This window comes from Syngnathoides biaculeatus, chromosome 16 (assembly GCF_019802595.1).
Source record: "Syngnathoides biaculeatus isolate LvHL_M chromosome 16, ASM1980259v1, whole genome shotgun sequence".
Lineage (NCBI taxonomy): Eukaryota > Metazoa > Chordata > Actinopteri > Syngnathiformes > Syngnathidae > Syngnathoides > Syngnathoides biaculeatus.
The window spans coordinates 10,165,229-10,191,199 of NC_084655.1; the positions used below are offsets into that span (position 1 = coordinate 10,165,229).

At 40.8% G+C, this 25,971-nt stretch overlaps 1 protein-coding gene across 1 annotated transcript; it reads left to right on the top strand.

Annotated features, from left to right (window-relative positions):
• Nucleotides 1–7,994: 7,994 nt before the first annotated feature.
• Nucleotides 7,995–25,971, top strand: rad23aa (RAD23 homolog A, nucleotide excision repair protein a). Its single transcript, XM_061846825.1, has 9 exons — nucleotides 7,995–8,295; nucleotides 10,387–10,548; nucleotides 11,157–11,365; nucleotides 12,369–12,412; nucleotides 14,722–14,849; nucleotides 17,799–17,886; nucleotides 21,438–21,568; nucleotides 23,785–23,946; nucleotides 24,024–25,971. The coding sequence occupies exons 1-9, from the start codon at nucleotides 8,230–8,232 to the stop codon at nucleotides 24,135–24,137; spliced, it is 1,104 nt and encodes a 367-aa protein (XP_061702809.1). The 5' UTR covers nucleotides 7,995–8,229; the 3' UTR covers nucleotides 24,138–25,971.

The window sequence follows — 25,971 nt, forward strand, 5'->3', positions numbered from 1 at the left end:
CCCCGGGGTGCGGGTGAGCCAGCATAGCGTCCCGACTCAGCGCGGCCCTTGTGGCCTCAAAGGCTTCCACCCTCTCGGGCGTCCGTTCAATGTCTTGTTTGGGGGCCTTGCCCTTAAGAGCCTCATACAGCGGGTGCATGGTGTGAGCCGCCCGGCGGATGAACCGGTGATAGAAAGTCACCATCCCCAGAAACTCTCGGAGCCCCTGACGTGAGCGAGGTCTGGGAAAAGCGGAGACGGCCTCCACCTTTGACGGAAGGGGGGCGGCGCCGATTTTGTCCATGAGGTGCCCGAGGAACTCGATGGAGGTCACCCCGAAAACACACATCGCACTGTGGATGATTAAGCCATGCTGCTCGAGTCTCGCTAAGAGGTCCCGAAAGTGCTTCAGATGTTCTTCCTCTTAGGAGCTGGCGACGAGGATGGTGTCCAGATAGACTAACACAAAAGTGCAAGTCTTTGAGCACCGATTCCATTAACCGTTGGAAAGATTGGGCCATGTTTTTGAGTCCAAATGGCATCCTCAGAAACTCGAACAGGCTAAATGGTGTGACTACAGCCGTCTTGGGAACATCTGAGTGGTGCTCAGGGAGCTGGTGATAACCACACACCAGGTCGACCTTGGAGAACAGGCTTTTGCCCGACAGGTGGGCCGACAAGTTCTGATTGTGTAGGACAGGGTAACGGTCGGGTGTAGTGGCGTCGTTAAGGCGGCGGTAGTCACCACACCCACGTTTAGTTGCGGCAGAGGAGAAAGTGGGCCGTGTCAAGCCAGGGAACTCACCAAGGAGGAGCTGATACTTGGTGCCATCTGAGAGGAGCTGATACTTGGTGCCATCTGAGACTGAACTGGAGAGACCGCCTTAAATCGCCTCGTTGCGGACACAGGCAACCGAGGAAAAAGTCAGTGCATCCACCAGATGCCCTTCTTCACGTCCACCAGCAGCCGGTGGGCACAAAAAAAATCCGCACCGAGGAGAGAGAAAGTGACAAAGTCCCATGTAAAGCGCCGACCCCCGAAACACAAGTCCACAGTCTTTATGCCATACGTGCGGATAGGGGAGCCATTAGCGGACAGTAGGGGTGGCTCTTGAGTCCCGCCAGTGGCGTCATCCGTAGTGGCGGTCAGGACGCTCCTCTGGGCGCCGCTGTCGCAAAGGAATTTGCAAAGGAATTTGCACCCGGAAAGGGTGTCCATGACGAAGAAGTCGTAGTTGCAAGGGGCGTAGCACCCCTTTGCTTTCGCGCCAAAATGGGCGTGGAAGTAGCACAAGCCCGAGCCAACGCGGCTGTCGGTGGCAATGGGGCCCCTACTGGATGGCACTCCCGCGCCCAGGGGCGAGTAACTGCGTGCCGGGGTCAGCAGCTCAGGGGAGAAGCGCTGGGTGGCCAGGAAGAAACGGTCAGCCTCCACAGCCAGGGCACAGGGCTCAGTGATAGTACTGTTAGAGAGCGCCGTCTGAACATGCGGCGGGATGTGTCTGAGAAACAGTTCCATGAAAAGGAAGTTGGGCTCCTCCGTGCCCAGCAGGTTTAGCATCATTTCCATGTGTTCAGAAGTGTGTCCCCCAGTCCATTAATAGCCAAAAGACGTCGGAGTCGCTCTGGCCGTGAGAGCTCAAAAACCTTGAGGAGGTGAGCCTTGAGCCCAGCATATATATGTCGGGCAGGGGGAGATGTGATGAAACTCACTGCTCTGGCTGCCGTTGAGCTCCCGAGGGCTGAGACAACGTGGTAATAACACACGGTATCACCCGAGATCCCGTGGAGGGTGAATCGAGGCTCCGTCAGCGCGAACCACACTGTCGCGGACGTCTCCCAAACCTCCGGCAATTTGAGGATGGTGGTTGCCATATTCGCTTCAGTCTCGGAAACGCCGGGACTGACGTCGGGGTCACCAGTGTAGCTGAAGAAACGGAGTCGGTGGCGGAGTGTTGAGCACAGGAGCAAACCTCGTTTTTTTGCAGACATCAACAGAGTGAACCCATTACGGCAGGAACTCACTAACACCGGAAGTGTAACCAACAAGAAGGTCCGTGCGGTCTGTCGTAACCTAACTCGAGGTCCCGTGGGTGAATTATGTAGACCACCAGAGGGTGATGAATAATTTAATGAATGTTTCTGGGTGTGGTTCTCAACAGTTTTGGTGTAATGTTGGTGATCCTTTACTATCCAGTCACACTCGGTTTTCAAACCCACACCACCACCATGTTGCTAGCTGGAAATCAAGTGCACTGACCACTGAGCTAAAAGCCCAAGCCTTTGACTGACTGCACTGACGGCTATGATTACGCAAAGTCCTTTCCCCCACAGAGGTCTCCAAGGGAGACTGAGTGTGCTACATTTAAAGGGAATGATATGAGACGCTTTCATTGGACAGGATTGAAGTTGGCTGTGCTTACGCCCAGAAGCAGCACAGATGTCCCTCTTTTTAATGAGCTAGGATGCACTGATACACGAAATTACCTGCCTCTCTGCAGTTACCCCACAAAATGAGTTAGATTTACGCCAGTCTTATTTTTGAGTAGTGGGTCGGGTGCGGGTTTAAACATTGACACATACATTCTATAACACAATCCTATGAGCATCAATGGAAATTTCAGAAATTCAAAGTGAAGTTCATGCAGCAATTGTGTTTTTCACCCGGGCAGTTAGGATCTTCAATGTCTTCCTCAAGAGGGTTCTAGAACTGATATTCCTACAGTCAAAAAGTGTCTAGGTTAGGTTAAATGACAACGAATTATGTGGAAGCGATTTTATCCGTTCATAATACTGACTAGGTTAAGCGTTAGGGAAATTTTATAGAAGGATGGATGGATGAACGATGGATGTATGAACTATTGAAGGGGAACAAGCAATGTCAGTCAGATATGCAGCAGCTTCCATGGCTCACAGAGTGTGTCACACCCACACAGAACAAAAATCTATTTTGCCCTCAGTAACAGCATCACTCAGCTTCACAGTTGCAACACTGAAACATGAACCGAGCTATTCCAATGACGACATATTAATAGATATTTAAAGGATATGAAAAGTAGCAAAATGTTATGATGTTTTAGCCATTTGAGGGGGAAATTCAAAGATTATTATAGCCTGTAGCAGTGAATGTTTCTGAGAAATTCAAGTTAATGTTGCATGCATGACCGTGCACCAAGATCGAATTAAAACCATGCAATCAAGGGGGGAAAGTAAAAATGAAAAGTCAGCTCAATGGTGTTGCACCCGTGAATGAAGTTTGGTGCCTATTATTTCTTCAACAACTAATTGCATACATGAACATTTGATCTCGGTCATTTTGGACTCAAATTGCCAAGCCACAATATTTTACGTATATCTTATCGTTTTTGTGAGGATGGCTACATTCCCAGAGGTTCTTTAAACACTCTGGTGAAAACAAAGCTTTAGCAGAATGCATTTGTTGTCACAAAATATGTCAAAATGTTTCTTTTGTACAGTGAACATGATAAAAATGATTTGCTCGAATTACACAGTAAATCTAGGTGCATCAGTTTGACTTTATTGGTTACCCATGTCATTTAATTATAGTGTCTTAAAATCCTTCTATTTTCTTTAATAAAGAGCACGCATTTAGTCAGTGCAGTAATCTGTTACATTAAGGCTTATCTGATTGAGATATTGTCATAATCGAGTGTAAGTCATCTCCACAGTACATGTTTCCGACAAGGCAGTCTTGTGCGGACAAAAGCCATCAGGAAGCAGGACGCACAGGCACACAACCATTTTTAGTGGGTCTGTTTGGAGCCATATGCCCACGAATACAGCATGTCTCAATAAAATATGATGTTTCTGCATTAATCTTTAATAGTTCTGTCCTTTGGAATTAACCCAGTTGAGCACACATTCAGGGCACCATGGAGAAACTCTTTGTTTTTTTCTCCAACTTTAGCCATTCTTTTCTCTGTCTTCTTTATTTCACTTTTTCTCTTTTCAATAAAAGATAAGAATACAACACTTTTTCTCCATTGGACATCATCGTTTACGGAGCCATAGACATGACGTGAAAAAAATACTAGTTTGTGCTCACGAACAAATTTTGTGCACATGACCCACTAATTATTGCGCAGAAACAACTAATTTGTATGCACAAACTACTATTTCGTGTGCATGAAATAGTTACAGGATGCACACTAATTGTTACTACATCTAAAGTAGTTACTGCGTCCATACGAAGAAGCCATGGATGAATTTTGGACTGCAGTAACCAAATTGAGCCCACTTTTACGGCTTTGCTACAAAGGATGCAGTCAAAACTGCAACACGCATGCGAGGGCTTCACGCAAAAATTATTTTCTTATCATGTTATCATCAATATCCTTGCCCATTGTGTGTTTTACGAGCTTTAGCCTCACCTTGACCTTCTACTTCAGAAAGAGTGTGTGATCATTTGCATACAATCCCATCCAGTATGGTAGCCGCTGCAATTTTGTGCACATCCTATAACTATTTCGTAAGCACAAACAACTACTTCGTATGTATAAAAAAAAAACTATTTTGTATGCACAAAGGGGTAGCTTGTCTCCATAAAGTAGTAGTTTATTGCAGTTTTAAACCATGTAGTAGTCCATGCAAAAAAAATAGCCCCCTCCCCATGCCATGTCTGGAGCTCTGTCATCTTTTTTTTCTGCCTTGTTTTTTGCAGATTTTTCCATGCTCTTACTGTCCTTTGCTTCATCCAACATCTCCCTGTTTTGACTGTTTCAAAAACAGCATAATCAATGGTAAAAGGATACCAGCAGATGGATAAATGAAAGTGTTTGAGGATAAAGCTAGGTCTGGTTAGTGAATACATATTCAGAAGGAACCGCAAGAGAGGATAGCAAAATAATGAACATCACTGATATACTCTGCCAAACATGACATTTAGCAACGGATGAGTGCACAAGTTTATAAAACATTTAGGTTGGAAATTTTTCAGGTTTTGACTGATCACCAAAGCCAGCACGGTGTACATAGTATACAGTACACGTATACAGTACATTAATGATGGAGGAAGCTGACACAAATCCAAACAAAACACGGGTTGTTTGTTTAAAATAAAAATACATCAAAAAGAAATGAGCATTTATTCCTGTTGATGAGAACTGATTGTGAGGAATGCAGTGAGTGCAGTCTTCAATTTACTCACAATAAGTACCCAGAGTATGTAAAGCAAGCCACACAGAATCTCACACAGAAACGTGTGTCGAATAACAGCTTTCAATGTTGTATTTCCTAGGCTTAAAAAGAATGCCATGCAGGATCTGGATTTTCAACCCAAGGTATTGTTTTCTGATCATGAAGAAAAAGGAGGGAGGGATCCTTTTATCGCATGTACTCGAGTACATAGAGCAGGAAAACAGTCAGCGAGCAGAAGTTCATTTCTTGTTGAGTAGCGTTTGAATGCCGTGGAGTTATGAAGCAGAATACACACTGTTGTTTTCATGTTTTGCAGTCCTCAAATTTTGCGCTTCAAGCAGCAGTATTATCTGAAAGTTGTTCACCTCTGTCATCTGGTGGCCACCCCAAGAAACTACAGAAATCAGGAATAAGTTTAGTCGGATGTTCGAACCACTTTCAATTTTCGGGACTACAAAGTAAATGTGAGAAAATTCGAGAACAATAATTTTGGGATGTACATCTGCAAAAGCAAGAGCTAGTAATACTTTCGAAATGTTTTGTTATAAACATTTGAAGGTACAGTATTTTATTATGTTACAATTTTAATTCATTCGATCTGTAATGCATTCCACTACGTTAATTTTACTTTCGCACAAACAACTACAAAATTATAATCCATGACATGTAACTACTACTAATAAGAATAACAACATTGCTAATAATAACAAGGCATTAATTTAAATCAATTTATTTTAAAAATAACTTTCAGCCCAGGTACATGCTCTGTTTGGCCCTTTACCCAATAGGTCATAAATGGTGGTGGTGGTGGGGGGGGGGGGGTGCATCTTGACCGTCATTCGGTTTAAAAACTCCCAACAAATCGTACGATCGGCTGTGGCGACCCCTGATGGGTCGAGCTGAAAGTTGCACCAACAAATCTATTCAAAGTTAGACTGAACACCAACTACCCAATACATTATTGTGTACAGTTTCCATCCATCCATTTTCTTTGCCGCTTATCCTCATGAGAATCACGGGTAGGGCTGGAGCCTATCCAAGCTGTCAACGGGCAAGAGGCGGGGTACACCCTGAACTGGATGCAAGGCAATCGCGGGGCACATGGAGACAAACAGCCATATTCACAATCACACCTAGGGGCAATTAAGAGTTTCCGATTATTGTTGCATGTTTTTGGAATGTGGGAGAAAACTGGAGTGCCTGGAGAAAACACACACAGGCACAACATGCAAACTCCACACAGGCGGGGCAAGGATCGAACCCAGGTCCTCAGAACTGTGAGGCCAACACTTTACCAGCTGAACCACCATACAGCATATAGTTTAAAATTATTGTGTGGTACCTCACTGAATGAGACCAACCAGTCAGGTGGTGCTACTGAAATTTTGTCAGAGGGGGCGATAACAGTAGTCTGTAGTTTAGAAGGTAAATATAGAAGTAGCAATTTGAAAGCTGAAAGTAATACAATACAATGAAAAAAGTTGCTACAATTATGGCTAAAGAGATGGGGAGACTTAGGCTGCCAGTATTTTTTCATTCAATGATATACTGTGATGGCAGCTATAACTTGATTTTTTTTTTTTTTTTTTTTTTGAAGATGCTGCCAATATTTGAAAGTTGCCTCACACCGCCACCTTGTATCTCTCACCAAAGCCACGGCCATCACAAATATGAATGTGCGGTGACTAAATATACATTTCATGAATGAACACAGTAAAGAAGCAGATGTTAGCCAGTGCTAGGGGCTCAATATTGTAATTTTTTTTAGAATAGAAAATTAATTAAAAAATATGAGAAGTGATTGCTTTACCTGTTGAGGGTGGTAATGATGACATGGGGGCCAGACTGTGTCTGCGTAGAACACCACTGTTAAATATGTTTATCCGTGTTTTGTATGGAGAACTGTACGATTGCTTCTTTTAAGCTTTTTAAGTTAAACGATTCATCCAAGAAACAATAAGCCTCATTTTGCGAGAGGCTGCCGTGTACTGCAGCTTTTAGATGCAGGACAGGGTAAATGATTGCCAGGCTCTGGTCATCCCTCCTGTCTCTACAGTCTGTGAATGTCTATCTTGTTGAGGTCCCCATACCTCAGTAGCTAGAGCATTGGTTTGGTAAACTACGGGTTGTGAGTTTGTTTCTCACTGGGGGCCTCCACTCCCCGAGAGGGGTTGTGTCAGGAAGGGCATCCAGCATAAAAAACTGCCAGACAAATTTGAGTGTTCATCTGAGACGATATGCTGTGGCGACCCTTGACAGGACCAGCTGAAAGAAAAACAAGTAAAATAGGCTCAGAGACAGTTGGATTTTCAAAAGGTTATTTTAATGACATTCTCTTTTCAGGTCATACAGACAGTTTTAACATGTGACAAAGAATATTTTTTGAAAACTGCAATCTTCACCTTTTTTAAAGTAGAATGTACAAATGAAATTTTATTGAGAGGGGGGGAGAGAGAGAGAGAGAGAGAGAGAGAGAGAGACAGAGAGAGGGAGAGAGAGACATCGAGATCGAGAGAGAAAGAGAGAGAGGGGGAAGGGAGTGAGGGAGAGAAAGAGATTGATTTTTTTGTTAAAAAACAAAGGAGCTCACGACTACAGCAACAGATTCAGAGAAGCCAGCTATTACCCATTGGTTGCACATATTGGGCAAAATTAGGGTTATCTTCTCTCTGAGGTTGGAGTGGGAATAATTGTGAGCTCTCTATCAATCACAAAATACATTCAGGCGATTCTTGAATATTTTCAGTTTGTACACAATCTTCATTTGTACTTGAGTATAAAATGTGAATGCTGTTCCCACCTCTGTGAGATACTTTATTCAATACACTGTGTATATTCATAAAACTAGAGCCGGTGTTGTCCAATTCACGCAGCACTGAACGAGATCTCGTACGTTCGATTCGGGCTCCGCTTCTGACCGCACCACCAACTTGTCACCAAAGATGGCGATTTGCTGAGTGCTCATGGATACACACATTTCACGGCTAGCCCTTATCCTACCACAGACGTCAACTGTAAAAACAAATTAACTGCTCATCGAGCCCATACGTGATCGTCGGAAGAACACCGGGAACAACGTAGGCCACCGCCACCATGCAAATCACGCTAAAAACACTGCAACAGCAGACCATTCAAATTGAGATCGACCCCGAACAAACGGTGAGTTGCGTCGGAGCTAACTTTAGCTACACTCTTCGTTGTTGAAGTGAATATTTAAGCGCATTTTAACACCAGTGTCTTGGTTTGAGCTTATTGTCACATGTCGAAAGTTGTGATTGAGTAGTATCCCCAGACGTTGTGCGTTTAGCTCTTGGTCCTCCACATGCTTGCGTCGGGGTGGGAACAACGCGAAACCTTACTTGTTAGCTTTAGCCACATAGCTACTCGAAAAGCCAGCGAAAAAAGTGTCCAGCGTAAAGGCTGGCGTTTTGAGCGCATGCTGTAAAAATGTCGAGTATTTATTCTCAAATATTTTTTCTTTGTTGTGCTAAATGTGATAAAATAGTACAGTAAATAGGATGTTTACAACATTTGTGCTAAAGCTAATGACTCTGCTATTTGCTTTGGCCGTTCTGGTTTAGCTGCATTACAAAGTAGCAGGCTAAATTTCTTAGCATGGTCACAGCCCCAATATGCAGTCTGACAGGCCAACGCCAACAACATGGGGAGGCATTCACCAACACACAACCTCTCATTCTTGGAGAAAACGCGATAGAATATCCTTGTGTGTGTGTACAATAGAATTGATAAATGGCTTTACATAACACCAGCATTGCCAGATATTGAGAGAGATTTTCAAAACTATTCCAGTGATAGTTGTTTTCCTGTGACAAATACTAAATAAGTTACTACTCTTCAAAACTGCTGGAAATGCACACATTTCTGGCTAACGTCTAATGGCAAAGATAATAGCGATTGAGAGTTTAGGTGTGACCTTTTTTGTTGAATAACAGTTTCAAACTTTAAAAACGTTCCTCATCTCTGTTATACTTACAGTTCACGTTGTCGTTCAGTTGATGTGTCGTCTTGATTTTGCAGTCAAACATACATTTAAAGAAAACAATTACAAAATTAACCAACATTTCATAAAATACATAGCAAGCAATATATGTATTTGCAGTTGACAAAAATTCACGAAATTAGCATTGGAAGCAATGAAAAATATGAAGCGATCATGGCAGGTCAAAGAAACATTGCATGGGACATGGCCAGCTTGTGCCCAAGAGCAGTAGCTGTTAATGTTTAGCTGAAACATTAATTAATGAATATTAAGTCAATTGGGTTAGACCCCTCCACAGGTTACCTTTTAGTTCATAAGTTTGTTATTGTTATAAAGAATAGATGTTCATTTTAGCACGTACTGCTGACTGCAAATAAAATTCATGTTCATAATTTCGACAATTTAAACTATGCAAACTTTTATTACCCAGTTCCCTCAAAGAATCAGAATCTAGAATTTCTTGGGAGCAGAATCAAAATGAGGAATTGGAACGGGGACTGGAATCGTTCAAATTCAAACGATACCCAACCCTACTTCTTGGTGTGGCCGTTTGGTGGTCTTGCATAGCAGGTTTGGCCTGATGTGACTTCCATGGGTCAAATTTCACACAATAACTGGTGACGTTTTTGTCATTCTAATTGAGGATCACTGGTCAACAGTTTACATGTAATGTGATCTATTCTGATATGGCATTTAGATATCCCACTATCATTAATCAGAATACCTGCTTTGCACATGTAATATGCAAATGGATGTGAACATCATATGATTTATCAAGATAGATGTCAGTCGTCTAGTTAGTATAGTGGTTTTTGCATTTTTATTGAAGCAAGAGCGTTATTACGTAATGTTAAAAATGTCTCCATCTCAAATCGGCTGTGTTTGGAAGGCGCCATGTTTTTAAGTGCATAAATGATAATATCACTGATCATTTTCATCAAGACAGAGTATGTTCAGCATGACACCATTCCGAATTAGGGTTTGTTTCTATGATGTAAATTGCCTTCTGATTAGTTTTGCAAAAAGAAGAATTCTTCCCTAATGAAATTCCATTCAGGTTTAGGCTGTTTATTCTGATCGCAGTGTTTATATGGAGGACTTTCATTGATTTGGACCTCTAACCTAATTCTAATCAAAATTCAAAGGTCCATGTAAACCATTGCTGTCTGTGCTTTGCTTCAGTGGTATTAACAATGTTCAAATTCTTGTGTGCCATTAGTTATTTAATGTGCTTTTGTCTCCTTTGTTAGGTGAAGGCCTTAAAAGAGAAGATAGAAGCAGAGAGAGGAAAAGACAATTTTCCTGTCTCAGGGCAGAAGCTGATATATGCCGGAAAAATTCTTCAAGATGACACGCAAATTAAGGACTACAAAATTGATGAGAGAAACTTTGTAGTAGTCATGGTGTCCAAGGTGAGATCATTGAACATATACACGGTTTATTTGATCTAGGTTCATTGGCCATATGTTTTGCCATTCAATTTTAATATCCAAATGTTTTCATATGATCTCCAATCAATAAATGGGTAGTTGGTGTAAACTAGGCTTGACACCGATCTCATTGACCTGATCAGTATCAGCTGACAATTATTCTATGCTGACCGGCTGATCATCTTTGTTATAAGTCGCCGATCCAATCAATTATATCATTTATAAACGCTGTCTTTCTATTTGAGGTCCCAAGATTTTCGATATAGTGATGGTGATTGCAGATATATCGACAAATTAGTGTGCACATACGAATACAATAGTACTGTACCATCTCCTTCAGCTCTGAAAAATACATTTTTGTATTTTGTAAGCAGCTACAATAATAAATTTAAAATTGATACCATATGATAGTGTTAATCATTTTGTAAGCATTTTTTGATGCTGTCCATGTATTTCCCACGTTTGTCTGCAGATATATCGAAAATTTTGTGTGTGAATATGAATACAATTAGAGCTGTCCCATCTGCTTCAGCGTGTAACTTCATTGAAAGACCTAGTCTCATTGCCAACACTTTTTAACATCGTCAAAGGCTAAGACTACAGCTGCTGCTGGGGCTCCTCCGGCTTCGGAAGCAGTCAAACCTACTGCCCAGGATTCCGGTTCCACATCAACCTTCGTTCCCACTTCAACCTCAGCCCCAGCACCAGCCCCAACATCTACCCCTGCAGCAGTCCTCACACCCCCCGAGGAAGTGAAGGAGGAACCGAGTGATACGGCAACAGAAACCCCACCAGCCAGGTAGAGTATATCTTTTCTTCTTTGTAGTCTTTGTCCTGTTCTGTTGATACATCGAACAGAAAGGAGGATCTAGATCCCTTTTGTGCCAGAACAGTTTTGCAGTCAAGAAGACAAAAGACAGCACATCAACCCTAATAAAGATAAGGAAAAGCTTTACATGATCACCGTTTTTGGGACCGACCATTTAGTTTAAAAAAAAAAAAAAAAAAGATAATGAATCAGTTATCGGAAGCAAACCTCCCAAAATATGGGACCTTTAATCGGGGGTTACTTCTGCTATGATAAAAGCGGTTTGGTTAAGTTTTGCTCACAAGACTCCTCACTTCATGTTGTATTGAAAATTATCAGTCTGACAATTATTGTATGTGTCACATCAAACACTGGCTCGCCATTATCGCCATACATCTGATTGTACCAAGTCTGTGTGAACGTGATACAGAATTGTCCATCTTATTTGGGTTCTCTATATACAAGTTGATTAATGCTCATCTGTGGCATTTTTAGTGCATTAATTTAGAAGAAACTGAGAAATAAATTGTTCTTGTCCGTTGATGGAACCATCCGATATTGCAGTGTTAGGTTGGGTTGTGCCATTGACTGAGTGTTTTAGTTTTCCAATACAGTACTGTCATGCCTTTTGGTCTTTCTCGCATGTGGATGGATCATTATTAATTACAATATTTAAATAATGTTGGTTTCAAGCTTGCAGATTCCTTTTTTTCTGGCCTGTTTGAAATTGGAAGGTTGAGAGCTCATCTTACAAAAGAACTAATTAATTGAAGGGCCATTCATCTAAATCCATTGAAATGATTTTTATGATGATCTAAATAGGAAAGTATACTACTGCACTACTTTGATTCCCATAATATTAGTAGCTTGCATCTCCCTCTTTGTATTTGTACTTCGTATACACATTTGCTTATTTTTCATAGAAGTGAAATGAAGATGGATAATGATTTTTTTTTTTAATTTTTATTCTTTTATTTTTTATTTTTTAATGTAGTTCCAGTGGAGGGAGCCAGGGTTTGGATGCCTCTTCTGCACTGGGTATGTCCTCGCTCAACAATATCCATGGTGTGGGAATTACAGAATAAGTAATCAAGATCCATTATTGTGTTCTTGTTATTATTATTGGCAGATGTTAAAAGTAGTCCACGATATAGCAATTACTGGTATGTGATAATCAATATTTTGGGAAAGAGCATAACCACCACAGTTGCTGTGTAATTAAAGAGGGCAACACGAAAAACCATCGCAAAGCATGCGTATCCATTCAAGAATTGAAACATTTGCTGACTAAATGCATTTAATTCAAAGAAAAGCTGTCCGATGATTTTTTCTTTCCAGAATGAAAAGATGGGCACCTGTATTTTACAAGAACAATAACTGCAATCCCTTAGTCACAAATGCAAATCTATTTTTCCACAGTAACCATTGTATGTTGTGCATGTACGTTTAATGATTTAAAATGTTTAAGTGGACTTATGCCTCCAAATGCACACACAGATGAACAGCCTGGTAAGTCGCGAGTTTCCTATCGTTTCTTTCAGCCAACAATAGTTAAACCCGTCCTATCAAGGCATTGCGAGGCATTTAGAGTTTACATGAACACGTACAGTGGAACCTCATTTTAATGGACCACAATTTAACAGATATTGAAAGAAACGGACCACCTAGACATGTCCAAAAATAGTTTCCAGTTGTCACTTAAACAGGCGTTCACAAAGTCTGTCTGTTAGTTCCAAAATTGGCCAGTTTGGTGTCCTGGCGCTGTAGCCCAATATAGACAAGACTTTGGAACACATGCATTTCTGGGTCACAGATATACAATATAACGAGATTCAACCAACAAACGTGCCTCCCCTGTGTATGTGGTGGCCATGTTGAAGGTGGCTAGATTAATTAAAGATGATCCTTTTTTTTGTGGCCATATTGAAAGTGGCAACTTTTTCAGGTCATGCATTGACATAGCAGCCATGATAGCAGGAGTTTTAGCTCTTGACAGACTGTAGAGTTCTGTACAGAGAGAAAGCAGTATGGTGGTGGTGTTTAAGAGGAGTAAAACACATGAGTCTCTGGAGTTTAGAATGTGCTATTTTTGGTACAGTAACTTTTTTTTGGCAAGCCATTGATTTATGGTAAAAGATTTGGAAATGGGACACACACTAATGCTCCACAGCTCATAAAAACAACACTCCTCGACTTGCCTATGAGTCCATAGACATTGTCACCATCAAGTGCACCAGTGTGGTAAGTTTTTCTCAACTTTAAAACTTTTAAAATATTTTGAAGTTTTTTTTTTTTTTTAAATATAGATTACAATAGGCTTATACTTTGCTGGGTGTTTTAGATCACAAAAAAAATATATAAAAAGTTTTGTACTGGGTGGTATGGGTGTATATGGCCACAAAAAAGTAGTTCACTATAACTGCTAATCTGCTGAACGGTTAAATGGAGGTTCCACTGTAGTTTAATTAAAAGTTTGTCATTAACTCCCTGCGTCTGACTGTTCAGCACATTTTTTTGTTGTTACTTTTCAGCTGAAAACCTTCACTCTCCAAGCCCTTGGGTTATTAAAACAAAGTAACAACGATGGACTCAAATCTTGACTGTCCACATATTGAATTGCATCGAATACATTTTTGTTTGTATACATGTATTGACGGATCAGTGGTTATTCATCCACATCAGGCTAGGATGCTCAAAATTATGTTTTTGTATCGTTTAACATTCACCAGGACTTTTCAAACTTCTCTGCTGTTTGGAAAAAAAAAACCCATTAAGATAATACTTCAATTTATATACGTTGAATTTAGTCTTATTTTTCTCATTGTGTAGTGACGAGTCAGATGAATGTTGTATGGTCTATTTTTTTGCTAGGTCGGATATGGTATAGAATTTTTAAAAAAAAAAAAAAAGCACGAGAATGCTTTTCTCTTATTAGAACTTACACCTTCACTTTGTATGACAGACGCTACTGCCATTTGTCAGGGATCTTACAGTCTGGAGAGCAATACATATCATACCTATATTTAAGCAGTAACAATAGCTGTCTCTAGTATGCGGTCCTAGTTTGGAACAGATTCCTGTTGGCCCCACTCACCGATTGTACACATGCCTTTGTCCTTCTACTGTTTAATAACACTGTATGTCTGTTGGTGAAATTCAGTGAAAAGATCATCAGATAAAACTCATGTTCTCTTCTTTTATAATCCGGTCTTCAAAAAACATTCAGTTTAGATGGTAGACTCAATAAAACAATTGAATCACAACATTAACATGATTAAATTAAGTGTCCAAAATGTTAACCATTATTAAAAACAATAGCCAGTGTTGTTTCTGTGTTGTGTTTTCAGTGACTGGAGCAGAGTATGAAGCAATGCTGAAAGAGATCATGTCTATGGGTTATGAGAGGGAGAGAGTGGTGGCAGCACTACGGGCCAGCTTCAACAACCCTCACAGAGCTGTGGAGTACCTTCTCACTGTAAGACTAACCTCACTGGATACCTCAATGCTAACATGCAACGCAAAACACCTTAGACAGGCTGAAAAAAGCAGCATTGAGGTTTGTGTTATAACCCTTTAAGTAATTTAGTTTTGAATACAAACAGTGCTGCAACATATGTGGACAGAAAATATAACAATACTCATGCATGGTATGCTTCATCCATCCATACATCCATTTTCTTAGCCGCTTATCCTCACAAATGTCACGGGAGTGCTGGAGCCTATCCCAGCTGTCAATGGGCAGGAGGCGGGGTACGCCCTGAACTGGTTGTCAGCCATTCGCAGGGCACACGGGGACAAACAGCCACACTCACAATCACACTTAGGGACAATTTAGAGTGTCCAATTAATGTTGCGTGTTTTTGGGATGCGCGAAACCGGAGTGCCCAGAGAAAATTCAGGCAGGCCCGGGATTAAAACCCCAGTCCTCAGAAATGTCTGACGCTCTTAACAAGTTGCGGCACCGTGCCATCCATAATTTCTCGTATATTATGTAATTTTCTTTTCCTTCCCCAAAATTTTCCAAAAGTCAATAGTACGCATTACACAAAAGTGTAGTAAAAGTTAGAAAATTCCTTCAGTAAATGAGGTACAGTATATGAGTAGATATGTTTTAGGAGAGCCATTAATTAGTTTAGAGTCTTGCGATAAGGTTCACATTTAAAATGTTAAAATTAATCTATTTTTTTGGAAATTGAGGCTGCAATGTGTGTGTAATATGTAAAGTTTTTACTGAAGTAACATTAATAATCTTGTTGTTGTTAAGGGTTACTAGATTTAGGGTGTCCTACAGTAAAGAAAACATGAATAAAGAACAAACAAACCTAGCTTTATTAGTATTATATTTAATAATACTGGATACTGGTATTATTAATACTAATACTGATCAGACGAAATTATCCCTCCATCTGATTTCTCCACTGCTTATCCTCACTAGGGAGGGGATCACCACTAATATTTGTTGCCTATAAATTTATCACTGGATTAAAAAGTCATGGGTGCACATTATACATAGGTAGAAGGGTTTTCCTCCCTTTTTATGGAGCCAATTTTGGGGTGCGGATCCTCGAGCGTCTCATACAGAAGAGATTACAGTAATGATACTGTAGCATACTAAGTCACTTCATTGTGAAACCGATCTTTGTGTATGACTGTATTATATTATTGTTGGCTCAGATTGTTTTCCAAGCAAAGAAAATCACTCTTAACACACTCGATACCACAAGATAATCTTTGGAGATCTAATAGAACCTTTGGTAAATTTGGGGGGAATAGGAGGGAATCAGGACCAAATCTTGCCAGTTATTGGCACGTTTGTTAAAGGTCAAGGGTTAAAGGTCAAAATAGATATTGAAATGAAAAATACATATAACATTATTCACTTCAATGTCTATACGAAAAAATAAATATGAGCGGAAAGAAATGCCATTCTACGACATCCAAGTGGTTGCCATATTGGCTGCATCCCATTTGTGACGTCACCCGGACATTCGGCAATGAAAACATGCGGTGGACCCTACAATGGGAGACGAACATACCCCTTCTGACACGGAAGCTCTTTTCAAAGAAGAGAACGTCACACAACAGAGTGAAGTTACCAGGGCAATATTACCCTATTGTTTCGAGTCATATTCCGATGATATGCGATCATGGCCAAACCGCCTCCCCGTCCGATCCACTTCAGCGGCAGAGATGAGCCATCGTGGCTCATCGCAGCCGGCCGGTGTGGCTCCTTTTTGGCGGCGAGGTGGCTTATCACGGAGCCAAGCTGGACTGCTTTAGGGCGTTCTTCATAGCCGCCGCAGTACGAGATGAACAACACCGTCGAGCCGGGGCGCTTTACGGCATTGTCACACGTGGCTGAGTGCGGCATTGTCGGCAGTGTTCTTCAGAGCCCCCACCGTCCGCAAGTCCGATGCGCAGCCTTTGCCTAAGCCGTGACCTGCGGACGTGGTGCCTCGGCCAGTGTGGCTCATTTTCGACGCCAAGGTGGCTTATTACGGAGCCGGGCCGGGCTGCTTTAGGGGGTTGTGCATAACCGCCGCCGTCTGCGATGAACAACACTGTCGAGCCGTGGCGCTTTACGGCGTTGTCGTCGCACGCGGCTGAGTGCGGCATTGACGGCAGCGGATCTTTTGTTACATTGTGAGAGACCGATAACGTGGTCCGCCCCAAACTATTATTTTTTTTTTTTAGTAGTTGTATACACACCTACCTGTCATTTGGAACCCACGAAGCTCTCGTCCTCTGCACCCGTGCAATCCATTTTTCACGACGAACCAGTTCTCTTGCAAACTTATTAAGGGTAAGTCCATCCTCCCTAGTGTTCAAGCAATGTCCAGCAATGCAATGAGCTGGCATTTTGGCTAACACGAAGGAACAATGAGCTATCTTCCCAGAGGTAAAACTAATAGAAACAAATGAGTCCACTTGAAGGCGGTCCTTTAATGCTCGTCACTTCCTGCTTTTTTTCGAAAACAAATCCCTCGAGAGGATTTTCATGGTGGGAGTTACAAAAAGCTGTATGTGTCAAAATCATGTTTTGTGGTGGAAAAAAACGCATGGGTCCATGTCGGCTGCTAGTTTTTTAATAATAACATACTAAAGATCATGCATTTCATGACAGTGGCCCTTTAAGACAAATGTTTATCTGCACACAAAAAAAGCAACCAGTTGTTTTCAGCTCTGCATCTATCTGTCTGTTTGTCATAATAATACTCCTGCCCACCTAAATTAATACACAATGTACATTTTGCAGCAGTCTTAAATTGAAATTAAGTACGGATCAAGCTTTTTATCGTGTCAGTCTTTTATTGCCCCCTCCCAAAAAATGTTGGTTTGGCTCAGTTCTTATAATTATTTTCAACTTTAAAAGTTGCATTGAGTAGCAATGAGCTGTTTGTCTTTGTTGTGTTTGTATTACCAGGGTCTTCCGACCAACCCAATCCAGGACACGAATCCCCCAGCGCACACACCAGCATCTGGACCCACAGAAGCACCGTCTCTAGCAGAAGGTGACTGACTCATATGAATAATTAAATGATGGATGTAGAAGACGCTCAGCCACTAACTTAAATGGGACTTTTATGCTTGGCATGCATCTGATGCATGATAATGCTCATCTAATCATGCATATAGTGTCGAATGTAGAGAAAATAGTGTCTTTGCAACCCTGCACATGCCCATATAGGTTGCCCATTGATATATTTTTTTTTTTTTACATTTGAAGAGTTTTTCAAAATGAGACATCCGTTTTTTTTCATTTTGAGAAAAGGGCTTGGTATTGAAGTGAAAACAATAAACTCAATTTATGTTTCTAACTATTGGGGGATGGAAAGAGATGCTAAAAAGTAACTAAACACCATACTACAAAAAATATTAGCTTTAATATTCACCGAGTTTTTTTGATGACAAATTTCATTTTTTCTCCAAAATGAGACATATTCAAACATTCTATTCTTGGCAAAGTGAGACATATCCAGATTTCGACTTAAACCTTCAGGAGCAGCTGTATTTTTTAAAAAAAATCAGTTGCTTTTGATAGGCAATCATGAAAACTATTTGCCTTTCAACATTTCAAGCATTTTAAAATAATATTTAAGACCATGACCACCACATTTAGAGAGTTAGGTATCAGAAATAAAGGTCAGTCACCAGTCACAATTTTCACAATTAGCTCACTAATGTCAGATGTTGAAAAAGGAGATGAAAAAATGGGAATTTCTTTTAAAAAGGTGTTTTTCAGTTATTTAGAAACTGTTTGTTTGTTCAGTATGAGGTCTTGGAAAGGCTGAGTTAACATCATTGTAATTTGGTGTATCTGTATCCGATTCTGCAATCCGACATCTGCAGGCATTGTGTCACTCAGTTGATTAATTTTGTTTATAAGTTGATGTGAGATCATTAAGAAAGTAAACTGCTTCAAACCAATCTACCAAGGTTAATATGGGTTGCGAGGGATACCAGCAGAAAAAAAATAGGTAGTCGATCTCATACACACATCTCCAAAATGAAATCAGTTTCAAACTCACAAATTCACTGTTTGAAATCTGACTCATTGAGTCTGCTTTCTTATGATTTTATTTATAGCTGTCGCTGTCGGGGGAAAGAAGACTGCAGAATAGGATATAAGTCTGTAGTAATAATAACAGTATTCATAATGCTCATAGACAGAAATTGAGTCTACTCCAAGGGTGGTGATTTCCTTTTAATTTCAACTTTTCTTAAATCATAGCCGATAACTTTCCTTATAAAAAAATGGCAAAAAAAAAGATTGCATAGAATTATAAAAATTTATTCATTCATTAATGATCGTTGGTGAAATATTTTGAACAACAAAATTACTATTCAAGCATTACACAATCATAGACAAAACAGTATGTTTATTACATTCAGATACAATGGTACTTGGATGAGAACTGAAGTATTAAATTGCAATAATTTCATAAAGAATTAAAATTAAATAGGAAAAGCACCCTCACAATGGGACAGCCTGCAAGTAAACCAGCACAATCACTGATTCATTTATTCGATATTATTAAACATTGATAAACAAAATACAAGACTTAGTTCAGCTTGAAAGCAAGAAACACTGTAAAGATAAAATCGACAAAAATGCATGCCAAGGATCCAAATAAAAAAACATGGTAAAATGTATCACATGGCAAAACAATGAAAAGGTTTGCTACTGACTGTACTGGATATTTTTCAGTGTAAACAAAAACAATCTACAAAGATCAAAAGTCTTTATTTTCTTTCAATTCATAAGTAGAAAAGAAACATTACTGATTCACACATCAGTAGATTCTATTAAAAATAGAATTCATGTAAAAGAAAATCCAAATGTGATAAAAAAGGAAACAATAGGTCAACTTCACAAAGAGAAAAAATAGGGTCTACTATCATAGCAAGCGCTTCTTCTTTTCTGACCCCGTTTCCGCTGGGTTTCTTTTCTTTCCCAGCTTCATTCTCTCCGGTGTCTCGTACATAAAATCAAACTCAGCATTAGCATCTCCCTCAAACGTGGGCGCAGCCATTTTGGATGATGATGTGGAAGATACCGGAACTTCCCTCTCGACGAATTCTGATTGGATGCTGCTTGCTTCAGCAGCGCACGCTGATTGAACGAAATTATGTGGCATTTTGCTCTAAATAAGATCTCGATATGTAGCATTTTGAAATAAAACGCGATCTTCTTTGGCTGATATAGAACGATATGTCGCACTTTCAACAAAAATCAGAGTATGCCGATAACTACCATTCGGAGCTGGATAATTTTGGCGCGAGTTTCGTAAATCTGAAGAAAATGCCTATGTCGCGTTTTGAAAATAAACTTCATTTATTGTTTTGAACTTTTTGCTGGTGGTATTAACATTGACAACACCGTCGGGGGCGCTTTCGGCATTGTCACACGTGGCTGAGTGCGGCATTGTCGGCAGTGTTCTTCAGAACCCCCACCGTCCGCAAGTCCCATGCGCAGCCTTTGCCTAAGCCGTGACCGGCGGACGCAGTGCCTCGGCCAGTGTGGTTCATTTTCGACGCCAAGGTGGCTTATTACGCAGCCGAGCCGGGCTGCTTTAGGGATTTGTGTATAACCGCCACCCTCTGTGATGAACAACACTGTCGAGCCGTTTTTTTTTTTTAACATTTAATGTTTTGAACTTTTTGCTGGTGGTATTAACATAGGATTATCACCAAAATATTTAGTACCCAGCATTTGTCGACACTAACCAGGCGCCAAATTCGCATTAAAAAAAAAAAGATGTGTATCATATCTGGTTTAAAGATTTGAATAATAAGAGCCACTCACACGCTGTAACCGTGTGAATGGATTCTCACAAATAAATCAAGCATACTCAAGAAGAGGTGACACCTTATGGAACATCACATTAGGATGGTCAACATTATAATTGAATGGTCATTATGGAAAATAATCATAAAAATAAACACAAGACAATATACCCTCATTATTGGTGACATTCAAAAAGTCAATCAATTGCTTTTTTTTCCCTCAATTTTTTGTAACCTTAAAAAATGTTACCGAGTGACTCTGTTAATTGAGCCATCCAGAAAAGACACATCGTTAGTTTGCTAACTGCAAGCTGGAGTAGTAAATCGGCATTGTTATTGATGTCGAGCACAATTACCCCATGAGCACTAAGCAGTCAAACAAAAATGTCACTTTGTCCTTGTATAGTGGGGGAGGGAACACTTGCTAGAAAGTATACACCCCTGCCCTGTGATGTCACAGGGCAGGGTTTCAACCACCCAACAAAATCAGGCTAATTCAAATGGTGAAAAAGATGCTTCAACTATATCTCAGCAGTTCTGTAGTATATTATGTCTTAGCATGTTTTCAGCGCTTCAAACATAAATAGTAGTAGTTAACTAGTTTTCTAGTTATGGAAATGATAGAAAGAAATGTAGAAAAGTAATATCCCATGTTCCTTTAACTGTGAGTCAACTGCTGTAGCTGTCTGAGTGCATTTGAAGTCTTCGCATCTGGCCTGTAATGTTTTTATCTCCCCTCTTAGTAGGATAATTCTGTTATTTGGTACGTCACCAGGTGAAAACCCCCTTGCATTCTTGCGGACTCAGCCCCAATTTCTTCACATGAGGCAGGCCATCCAGCAGAACCCAGCTATGCTTCCAGCTCTCCTACAACAGCTTGGGAGGGAGAACCCCCAACTCTTGCAGGTAATGCACATACATGCATGATGATCACAGCTGTATTGTGGTCAACATGTTAGAAGTTGTACTGCAAATTATTGACTGATAGTTCATGACTTGAGGAATTCTTGTCATACTACTAGATGGTAATATTTTAAATAGAAAGGTAGTCAAATAGAAAATAGCTCATTGATTCATCATATGTACTCCTCAACATTATAACATTAGCCTTCATTTGACATCACAAATGTGAAGTTCATCTGACCCAATTACCAAAATCCAAAATAGTGTATTTTTACTTTCAAGTGCCCCAATTTTGATGTTACAAGGTGTCACTCGTTAGAGGCCTTTTTTTTTTTTTTTTTTTTTTTTTGCTTGCTGTGCCTTGGGAGCCAAAATTTGATTTACAAGCGAGCATTACAATTTGCTGCTGCTAAATTGAAGTGTGGACAAAAAATGGTAGTGACTAGTCACCGCTACTTTCAGCCGTATATTGACCGAGACAAGCGGTCAAACAAGTACAAAATGAATGCACTTGGAAGGAGCATGGAGGAAACACAAACAGTGAACTGATTGTGTGGTAAATGGTTAACTGGTGCTAGAGTTGGAGCTCCTGATGTCACATTCTACAAGGCTATGCCTAGTAGATCCATCCATCCATCCATCCATCCATCCATCCATTTTCTTCACTGCTTATCCCCACGAGGGTTGCGGGACGTGCTGGAGCCTATTCCAGCTGAGACAGGGTACACCCTGAAATGGTTGCCAGCCAATCGCAGGGCACATGGAGACAGACAACAGTCACACTCACAATCACACCTAGGGGCAATTTAGAGTGTCTAATTAATGTTGCATGTTTTTGGAATGTGGGAGGAAACCGGAGTGCCCGGAGGAAACCCAAGCAGGCATGGGGAGAACATGCAAACTCCACACAGGCGGGTCTGGGATTGAACCCGAGACCTCAGAACTGTGAGGTCTATGCTTTACCAGCTGAGCCACCGTGCTGCCGCCTAGTGGATATGTTAGTTAAATAAAAATTTGCATTATTTCAGTGTTATGTAATACATGCACGTCACTTCCAGCAAGTTATCAACGATGGTTTAACTAAAAATAAGATTTTTATTACCGACGTTGAGCCTCCTCCGAATATGAACCTGAACCTCAAGACACCATACATGTTTTTGTACAGTTGTACAACAGAAAAAGAGTGTCCGCAGGCTCGATGTGATGGTATGTCGTTTTATACAGTCATGGCTAGAAATAATGCCACACCAGGAGTGCCAATGTTTTTTTAGTATGATTACACTTATATATTCATATATGTTTCAGTGACAGCACAAGCTTTTACACAGTATGCAGTATTCCTATATAGAGTATTGTGCTCCATTCGCGTAAGTACCGCGTAAAATACCGCACAGGAAAGTCTTTGTTGTGTAGATTGGCTTGTCATATTGCCAAAAGTGCTGCACAGGTCTCCCCCCCCCTATTGTCCAGTGCGAGATTTAGTTATCTTGCTGGTGGTTGAGGTCACAGGCACAGCAGCTGGTTTCAGGCTCTACCTAACAACATTTATGTATCCAATGTTTTCTGCTAAGTCTTTCTCAAAACACGCTGGTTCAAAGTGATTAGCAGTGTTTGGAATGCTTGCAAGGCACCCATGAGTGACAAGGTTTCGTCTCCCGTCAATGTACTTTGCCTATCCGCTGGTCAGGTATTTCTTTTTCACATGGAAAGGCAAAATCTCTTGCTGCTGCCTTAACCATTTGCACAACCAAATGCCACACAATAAACCATTGCTAAATCTCATCTCAATCATATGACAACAAATATACAAGGACGGGAACAGCAGCGTGGAACAATGGCACACGAAGTTAGATGAACACACTGTTTGGTTCGTGTTTTTCACACCGCCAATTATAGCCGAATACTCGAAGGCGTTGGATACAAAAACAGAAGAAGCATTCTGAATCATATTTAGCAATTTTCCTGCTGTATATCTGCTATATAATCACTTCGAAATGGCGGATGTGGTTTTTAAAGGCATTCTAGAGAACATTTTTCACATCTCTGACCTATAAGAATGGAGCAACATCAGAACCTTCCCCACCCACCCCCACTGAAAAATGTAATTGACAAGTATACTCCTCAAAGACGGTGAATAATTTGTTTCATGCAGTTTGTTGCTGCATAATTGTGCAGATGATGCCTTGACCTGTGGTTTGTCTTGTTTGTCCTTCGCACAGCAAATCAGTCAGCACCAGGAGCTGTTCATCCAAATGTTGAACGAGCCAGTGGGCGAGGGTGGAGAGGCGCCAGAGGTCGGAGAGATAGGCGCAGCGGGTGAGGAAGGTGCACCTATCAACTATATTCAAGTCACACCTCAGGAGAAGGAAGCCATCGAAAGGGTGAGTGTTTTTCTGTGATGTATATTCATAAATGTGGAAGTTTTAATTCTTACACTTTCTTTCTTGGCACCTGGCAGCTAAAAGCGCTGGGCTTCCCTGAGGCGCTCGTCATCCAGGCCTATTTTGCCTGCGAGAAGAACGAGAACCTGGCCGCCAACTTTCTCCTCAACCAGGGCCTGGAAGACGACTGAAGAGCTGAGACGATGGCCACCTTCCTGCTGCTCCCTCCCACCCTTCCCCTCTTCAAAAACTGCACCCCCAATTTACTGTACCGCCACCAACCTCAGCTCCACTCATCACGAGGGGGGAGGGGAGAGCCAGAAGGGAGTGGGGCGGGATGGGACGGGGTCAGGTTAAGACTAAACAAGATGGAGGTTGTGTGCAGGAAGGTCAGACTTAATGATAAGTTAGCTCATGGAAGGTCATGTGAAAGAGTGGACAAATCCACGTGAATTCCAATGGAATGTGTGGGCTTTGTTAAGGGGACATCCACAATTTGATTTTAGATGCGCTTTGTGAACATTAAAGAGGGGCTGAAGTTGCTGCGCTAAGTGTGTGTGTGTCTGGGTGTGCGTGTGTGTCTGTGTATATACACGTCTGCGTGCCTGTGCAGATGTGATACAAATACGCTGAAGTAATCAGTTTGCATTGCCTAAGTTTGTTAATGCTGTAGTTGAGCACATTCACCTCCTCTGCAACATGATCAGCATATGTTAAGCACCCCGTTTGTGTCCAGCGTTTGGGGCTCACGGAATCAACTGACAATATTTGATCTTCTCTTGTATATCCAATTTTGTCCATGCCAGCTAGAAAGACGGCAGCTGATATGAATTCTTGCTGAAACCCATCTTCCTTAAGGAACCCAAATGAACTCATGCTAGCTATGCTGATAGCTTCTGTTGGACACCAAAGTCCAGGAAAAGCTACCGTACAATTTAAAAAGTGAAATGAAAATGCATTCTGTGGTTTCATCTCCTAAAATATACAACTCTGCAAATTCATTGTATTTGAATACGATTAGTAGATGCTTGGAAATGTGCTCCCCAAAAGTTGATGTAAAAGACCATTTGAATCAACAGATCCTGTTCAATGGGTTGCCCGGAGTAGACTCAGAATCTTTCTCATAGAATTGTTACACATTAACTGGATCTATCAGTGTGGTGATTCTCAACTGCTGGGTCAGGACCTAAAAGTGGGCCGGTAAAACCTGGTACAAAAAAAAAAAAAAATACATAGGTCCTATTTGGATTTTTTTTTTTTTTTTTTTTTTAAGGAGGCGGGGGAATTATAGTACAGAGGGGAAACAAGTTCCCACAGGAAATCTATTAGATAAATGACAAGAAAAGTTACCAACTTTTGCAGTGCAGCTCAGCTTCTGACTAGCAGGGAATACGGTTAGCATTATGCTCTGGGCGTTTTGCCAAACTGATATGAAACTGCATTTAAAAGTATAAATTGGATTTATTCAGAGGCTATTTTTAATTTTAAAAAATACAGTTGAGGAACACTGTATTCGAGCAAAGGCCCATTTATTGTAAGTTACATTAGGCAAATGCTAATCCTGTCCCAAAGTTTCTTTTGTAATTTACTTTTTTTTTAGTCTCCATTTGTATGTTATGTTTAATCAATTCTCTCCTCAGAACTATATGTGGTAAAGAGATAGTTTTTTTTTTTTAAGTTTGACCTAGTTTTGAATAAAGTGCAGTACAGTTCTTTATAAATTTAGACATTTTGGATCTCAAAATTCATCTTGACGATCAACTATTCGGAAAGTGGTCCACTGTAGGGTTGTCACACTGTCCCGTCCAGGTGGAATTACTGTAAAACTTCTGCTACCAAACTGGCCCGGTTCTGGAATGAGGTTGTGTGGTGGTTTTGTTTCTTAATGTTGAACACGTATCGGATAAGAGCAAATGTTCACAGTGTGATTCTATATGTGTGAGGGCAGTTTGTGCTTGACTGTCTTTGCAGCATCAACATGATCTTGGACTATGCTGTGCTACATTAAATATCAGCAGTCTTTCA

Excerpts from the sequence above, each read along its gene's own strand:
- rad23aa (XM_061846825.1), top strand. The coding sequence starts at position 8,230 with ATGCAAATCACGCTAAAAACACTGCAACAGCAGACCATTCAAATTGAG. Across the intron at positions 8,296-10,386 it reads AGATCGACCCCGAACAAACG|GTGAAGGCCTTAAAAGAGAA; the intron begins GTGAGTTGCGTC and ends CTCCTTTGTTAG. Across the intron at positions 23,947-24,023 it reads AGAAGGAAGCCATCGAAAGG|CTAAAAGCGCTGGGCTTCCC; the intron begins GTGAGTGTTTTT and ends GGCACCTGGCAG.